We start from the raw sequence: 7500 nt of genomic DNA, 5'->3' as shown, positions 1-7500 counted from the left end.
CGGTCACATGACATCACCGTAGCTTTATTCGTTCAGGTCACATGACATCACCGTAGCTTTATTCGTTCAGGTCACATGACATCACCGTAGCTTTATTCGTTCGGTCACATGATATCACCGTAGCTTTATTCGTTCGGTCACATGACATCACCGTAGCTTTATTCGTTCGGTCACATGACATCACCGTAGCTTTATTCGTTCAGGTCACATGACATCACCGTAGCTTTATTCGTTCGGTCACATGATATCACCGTAGCTTTATTCGTTCGGTCACATGATATCACTGTAGCTTTATTCGTTCAGTCACATGATATCACCGTAGCTTTATTCGTTCAGGTCACATGACATCACCGTAGCTTTATTCGTTCGGGTCACATGACATCACTGTAGCTTTATTCGTTCAGGTCACATGACATCACTGTAGCTTTATTCGTTCAGGTCACATGACATCACCGTAGCTTTATTCGTTCGGTCACATGATATCACCGTAGCTTTATTCGTTCAGTCACATGACATCACCGTAGCTTTATTCGTTCGGGTCACATGACATCACTGTAGCTTTATTCGTTCAGGTCACATGACATCACTGTAGCTTTATTCGTTCGGGTCACATGACATCACTGTAGCTTTATTCGTTCGGGTCACATGACATCACTGTAGCTTTATTCGTTCAGGTCACATGACATCACTGTAGCTTTATTCGTTCGGTCACATGACATCACCGTAGCTTTATTCGTTCGGGTCACATGACATCACCGTAGCTTTATTCGTTCGGTCACATGACATCACCGTAGCTTTATTCGTTCGGTCACATGACATCACCGTAGCTTTATTCGTTCGGGTCACATGACATCACCGTAGCTTTATTCGTTCGGGTCACATGACATCACTGTAGCTTTATTCGTTCAGGTCACATGACATCACTGTAGCTTTATTCGTTCGGTCACATGACATCACCGTAGCTTTATTCGTTCAGGTCACATGACATCACTGTAGCTTTATTCGTTCGGGTCACATGACATCACCGTAGCTTTATTCGTTCAGGTCACATGACATCACCGTAGCTTTATTCGTTCAGGTCACATGACATCACTGTAGCTTTATTCGTTCGGGTCACATGACATCACTGTAGCTTTATTCGTTCAGGTCACATGACATCACCGTAGCTTTATTCGTTCAGGTCACATGACATCACCGTAGCTTTATTCGTTCGGGTCACATGACATCACCGTAGCTTTATTCGTTCGGGTCACATGACATCACTGTAGCTTTATTCGTTCAGGTCACATGACATCACCGTAGCTTTATTCGTTCGGGTCACATGACATCACCGTAGCTTTATTCGTTCGGGTCACATGACATCACTGTAGCTTTGCGCCGCCATCTTTACCACCACCGGTCTCAGTAATGCCTGCAGTATGTTGTGCAGTGGCTGAAACAACAGCCGAAAGGGAACCCCGGACTCTTATTTTAGTATTTTAAGTTAAATAATATTAAATAATAAATATTATTATTTCATACTTCCTGTACTATCATAAAGGAACGATGTTGTATGTTTCTGAATGAATTGTATACTTTTGGTATGTTCTCATTGGAGGTTTTATACTGTGCCACGTTTATGAGCTCAAGTGTTTGATTGAGATTCTGATGTTTGTTGTTTCATTTAGTCAAAGTTGGGTCAGGAAAAGTCCGGGAGATTCGGTTCCGATTAGTTGGGTTCGGGAGTAGAGATAAAAGCTCACTAATTTAACTAATTTGCGGGCATCATGGAGCTGATATAAATATGCGAGAGACTCCCGGAGATCGCGATGATTGCTTCCCTTCATGTTCTTTCAGTTAGTATAAACATATCTGACATTAAAGAACATTATCCACGACAGCTAGCCGTGAGCCGTGGCTACTTACGTCAGCTAGCTAACAACTCGCTACCTAGTCAGAACAAACTACCACCAAATTCATACTTTTTTGTTTTGTTTTGTTTTTTGTAATACCTACATTTCCCATGACTTTCACATGACTTTCACATATTCAGCCACAGCATATTGATATGCATCGGTACTCCTGAAAGCCTTCAGGCGATCCCCACTGTGTGGGGAGGGGTTATTACACGATATATATCAAGTCTGGGGCAGATAATGGACAAAAGAAAACCGGGGTTAACAAACAAGGATCGGAGCCTAAAAGAGAAATTTTCTCCAGGTCTCTCTCTCTCTCTCTCTCTCTCTCTCTCTCTCTCGCCATACTGGGCGAGATCGGTTGTAAATATGGCGCGTTCTATCTGGTAGTGACATATGTGGCATCTATGAATAGTTTCTCATCGGTGGCATCTTGGCCGGAAATGAGATGAACACAACAAAACATGCACTGTATTTACAGCGGATGGACATAGATGAGAAGAGATTGATGAATAAAGTGGTCATTTGTGTGTGTGTGTGCGCTGTAAAGTATTCTCATCTCTTCATGATATTAAGGCTGAACCACTGGAGGCTCATGGACTATTTTAACACATGTCTTTACTTCCTTTCGGGCCTTTGAAAGAGTTCATTGCTGTTTATGGAGGGTTCAGAGAGCTCTGGGATCATCAGGAATATCTTCATCTGTGTCTGAAGATGAGCGAAGGGCTGACGGGTTTGAGATGGCATGAGGGATTACTGACAGGATTTACAGATTTGGCTGAATGTCATGAAAGTGTGCTCTCTCTGGGTGCATTTATTTATTATTATATTATCTGCAGGTTAAAAATATACTTTTAAAGATTTAAAGTACTCTACAAGTATGCATTTAATACAATTAAGCACACTTATTTGTCAGAAGGGAACGCAGGGTTTGAAGTCCGCTTAGCTGGGCTTTGAGTCGATTTTCTTGCCATGTTTCCAGAGATTTCTGCTCAGTGTCGTCCAGAGGAGGACCATTCATCTAAACAGCTTTCCCAAAGCGGAGAGAATCACAGAGCATCCCAAATCCTTTCGTTTCTTTAGACAGCTTCAGCAGCACACACACACACACACACACACACACACACACACACACACACACACACACACATGCGCACACACACACACACACATGCGCACACACACACACACACACATGCGCACACACACACACACACACACACACACACACACGCACGCACATGTCGCACGCGCACGCACACACACACACACACACATGCGCGTACACACACACGCACACACACACACACACATATGCGCACACGCACGCACACACGCACGCGCGCGCACACACACACACACACACACACACACGCACACACACGCACACACACACACACACACGCACACACACGCACACACACACACACACACACACACACACACACACACACACACACACACACACATATGCGCACACACACACACACACACACACACACACACACACACACACACACACACACACACAGTTTCTCTCTAATCCAGATGGCATTTCCACTACAGATGTGATGGTCACATGTATTTCTGACCTCCTCCATATGTAGATTTAGTGATCCCGTAACAAGACCCTGTTTCCATCCATATTTAGTGACTGGATTACCAAAATCTTAATACCACACCGAAAACCTCAGTCTATATCTGACAGAATGACAAACCCGATGGCATAAAGGCTGGCTGTGGACTGGCAGCTTTATGATCAATGATGTAAAAGAAAACTATCAGTATTTTCAATTTAAAGGCAGATTTGTAATGTTTATTAAATGCTTTACATATGTGTCAAATTAAGAATAATCTTTTAAAAATATGCCATATGACCCCTTTGAGTGAGCTGTGATCCGGACCGAGCAGAATAAGAATTCAGGTTGTCCAACACATATGAGGCTTATTATCAAAGAAACAGAGACGCCTGGCAGGCACTGAGCACAGAAAGCACAGCAGCTCACCTGACGTGTGTTATTACTGAACTGTCATCTCTTACACAGGAAGGGTTAGCACTGAAATATGTGTTCATCTGCACTGTGTGACACAAGTGAGGAAATAACAGCGACAGCAACACCATCACAGCTGAAGTACACACACAAACACACACACACGTTCAAACACTCACACACACGTTCAAACACTCACACACAATCAAACACGTTGCGTTAGAGCTAGACTTAGAGAAACTGGTTCATGCTTTCATCACCAGTAGGGTGGACTATTGTAATGGCCTTCTCACCAGCCTTCCCATAAAGACCATTAGACAGCTGCAGCTCATACAGAACGCTGAGCAGAAGCAGAACATATGACCATATCACACCAGTCCTCAGGTCTTTACACTGGCTTCCAGTTACATCTAGGATCGATTTTAAAGTTCTACTACTTGTTTATAAATCTCTCAATGAGCTAATACCTCAATACATCGCAGATATGCTGATTAAATACAAACCCAACAGATCACTCAGATCAGCAGGATCAAGTCAGTTAGAAATACCAAGAGTTCACTCAAAGCAAGGAGAGTCTGCCTTTAGCTATTATGCCAGCCGCAGCTGAACCAGCTTCCTGAACAGATCAGATGTGCTCCAACAGTGGCCACATTCAAACCCAGACTCAGAACACATCTGTTCAGCTGAGCATTTACTGAATGAGCTCTGAGCCACTGTACGTCCCACTGATCGCACGGATTCTGCTTGTTAATGGACTCAAGAACAAAAGGGAAGGCCTTTTAAAGGTCACGACCCCTACAGGAGCCTGTCTTCAACCGACCTGCTCCATCTCTTCCGTCTCAGATAGGGCTACCCGAATTTAGAATCAGGCAGATAAGGATCTATTTCTCACCATTTTACTTTTATGTTTTTTTAATTTCTCTTTACAACTATTTTAATTGTCCTTGTTTTTTATTTTAATTCTTACAAATTGTACTCTTATTTCTTATGCATGTTATCACTATTTTAATATTTATATGTAAAGCACCTTGAATTGCCATTGTGTATGAAATGGGCTATACAAATAAATTTGACGTTTCTTGCCATTCTATCCCCCTACACTGCCCCTGCCCCTAAACCTACCCATCACACACACACACACACACACACACACACACACACACACACACACACACACACACACACACACACACACACAAACACACACACACACACGCACACACACACACACACACACACACACACGCACACACACACACACACACACACACACACACACACACACACACACACACACACACACACACACACACACACACACACACACACACACAGTTTCTGTTATTCTGGTATTCAGGATCTGGTATTCTGTGCTGAATCTCTTGATTAAAACACAGGAGAAAAAGAAGCAGAAACGAGCAATAGTAGCATTGCTGACGTTAATGATCATCAAACATTAAACGGCGTATAACTCTAAACTGCTGGCCGTTACTGAGTGAAAGAATGAACCCATGTAGAGGAAACACCACAAGCTTTGAGCTGTGGATGGACACGATCATCTGTCTGATCATCGCTCTTAATCACATCCGGAACATGACTTTGACTAAAACACCATTTTATCAGCTTTTTGTTCAAAATGTTGCTTTTTTTCAACTTACCCACATTCAGGATTTTGTGAAGGATTTTGTGTAACAGCACAGGCTCTGTTCTTTTGATATAGTGTATGGTCAGGCATTCATAAAATAAAATATTTGGCGGACCACATCATTTTTGTAAAAATTAGGGATGGTCTGATCCAATATTTGTATTGGGTATCGGCTCTGATTTTGCATCAAATTGTAGACTGGGTATAGTGACTGTGGGTCTGATCCATATGGACTGTTCAGTCTAAATGTGTGTTTGAGCGATCGGTGTATGGCATCAGATAAAGCTACAGCCCCTCAGGAGAGCACTTCTTCTTCAGCTCATTTACATCTGAACACCAGCTTCTGTTAATGTAGAAGCACAGTCCACCATCTCTCGAATACAAGCAAGCTCCGCGTCTCCCCTTCTGTGTCTGACAATGGCCCAAACACGGTCTGAATAATCAACCACTGGAACAATAGTGTCTCAATAGTGTTCATGGTGTTTTGGTCATTTCTGGAGCTTGACAGAGCAGCTCAAACATTCAGCTGAACGTCTGCTGTGTTTCATGGAAGAAAGGAAGTCATGCAGGTGTGGTACAACATGAGTAAATACTGTCTTTTAAAGAGACTGTCTTTTAACACTCTCCCTCATTTGAAGAGAATAAGAGCAGATCAGGACTCACCCAGAAGAGCAGGTTGAAGAAGACCATGCCGTATCTCAGGGCCCTCAGGCATCCCTCGGCCATCCTGCAGCGCCGCAGCTCTAGGAGGAAGATGAAGGACAGGTCCAGGTAAAACACCACATACTTCCGGCCCTGAGCAGTGGTGTAGCTGGCTTTAGCGTTCTTTGGCCCCGGTGTGGTGCGAATGCCGAAGACGAAGGGCGAGCTGTGGAACTCGTATTCTCCGCTGTATCGCAGAGGCGAGCTGGGCTTGGAGTCTAAAGAGGGACTGCGGCGGTACGGGGTCTCGTCTGTGCTCGAGCGACGCATCTTTGGGTCGGCCGGAGCCGGCGCCGGAGCCCGGACCCCGAGGGGCCAAATGATCCCCACTTTTACAACACAAGACACAAACTAGGAAACGTGATAAACTAGCAAGTTAGAAAGCACAAGCCCGTTGTCCTTAAAACATGGACATTATTTGTTTTTTTGATGAAAATGAGTTTGCATTTTTTACAACAGGAACTTGACAAGCCTTTGGTCCACAAGCCAGTGAAGTGCAGGCATTCGAGGAATAAAGTCAGACGAAAGGTCCGCCCACAGTCCTAATCAGTGTTTAATCACTTCTAACTGCCGATTCAATATCTTCCAAACGCATTTAAGTAATTTCCTGCCATGCAATTAATCCTCACTGGACCGTTAATCAATGAGTTAGGAGCTCTAACGGGGACGCTTTAGCTGGACCAGACTCGTTTCCACAGGACCTGCGAACGAACGGCCAACCCTCGGCTAATGGACAAACCACAAGTCCCTCTCACGGCTGTGCAACATATGCCGTATTATCTTGACCTCCAAACCAGCCGAAGGTTTCCCAGAGAGCTTGAATACAGATGAACATTTTAATACACAGAGGCTTGCACTGCTTGGCCAATCAAGGTTTCAATCTTCATCTCTTCAACCTGTGTCTCATGCTGCTGCTTTGATCGACCTCCCTTTATCCACGCCACTTATCTCTCCTTCTACCTCAGCCTCTGCGTCTTTATCCCTCTCTTTGTGCTTCAGAGATCTGGCAGCGCTTCAGTCCATCTCTTCTGTCCTCTGCCCTTCTTCACTCCAGGTATAACGCAGACCGAGCCATAGTCCTTTCAGATGCTAGAACAGCTACTGCAGAACAGATCTCCTGTGTCTCTCCTGCGCTCTCGCACACCCCCCCCTCACACACACACTCACACGCACCCCCCCCCCCCACACACACACACACACACACACATGCGCTGAATGCACAGTCTCACGCCTCCTCTTTCTCTGGTAACTGTCGCACAGATCATCC

General features: G+C 44.4%; 2 protein-coding genes across 3 annotated transcripts in view; one reads left to right on the top strand and one right to left on the bottom strand.

Annotated features, from left to right (window-relative positions):
* The window catches only part of tspan4a (tetraspanin 4a), a 56622-nt gene that overhangs the window by 43993 nt on the left and 5129 nt on the right, over positions 1–7500 (bottom strand). The window contains exon 2 of one of the 2 annotated variants that reach the window (XM_067419358.1): positions 6195–6274. In XM_067419358.1, coding sequence (XP_067275459.1) covers positions 6195–6257 — 63 coding nt within the window. In that variant the 5' untranslated portion in view covers positions 6258–6274. Of the gene's footprint in view, positions 1–6194; positions 7398–7500 lie in introns of those variants that run through there. The other variant, XM_067419357.1, reaches the window with a different exon arrangement.
* LOC137043759 (apomucin-like) overlaps positions 7449–7500 on the top strand; it is a 6632-nt gene continuing 6580 nt past the window's right edge. Inside the window, exon 1 of the mRNA XM_067420175.1 lies at positions 7449–7500. This exon is cut by the window's right edge and continues 125 nt beyond it. Coding sequence (XP_067276276.1) covers positions 7449–7500 — 52 coding nt within the window.

Source organism: Pseudorasbora parva, chromosome 16 (assembly GCF_024679245.1).
Source record: "Pseudorasbora parva isolate DD20220531a chromosome 16, ASM2467924v1, whole genome shotgun sequence".
Taxonomy (NCBI): Eukaryota; Metazoa; Chordata; class Actinopteri; order Cypriniformes; family Gobionidae; genus Pseudorasbora; species Pseudorasbora parva.
Note: the sequence above shows the minus strand (reverse complement) of the source record. Positions and strands in the feature narration are given on the sequence as shown.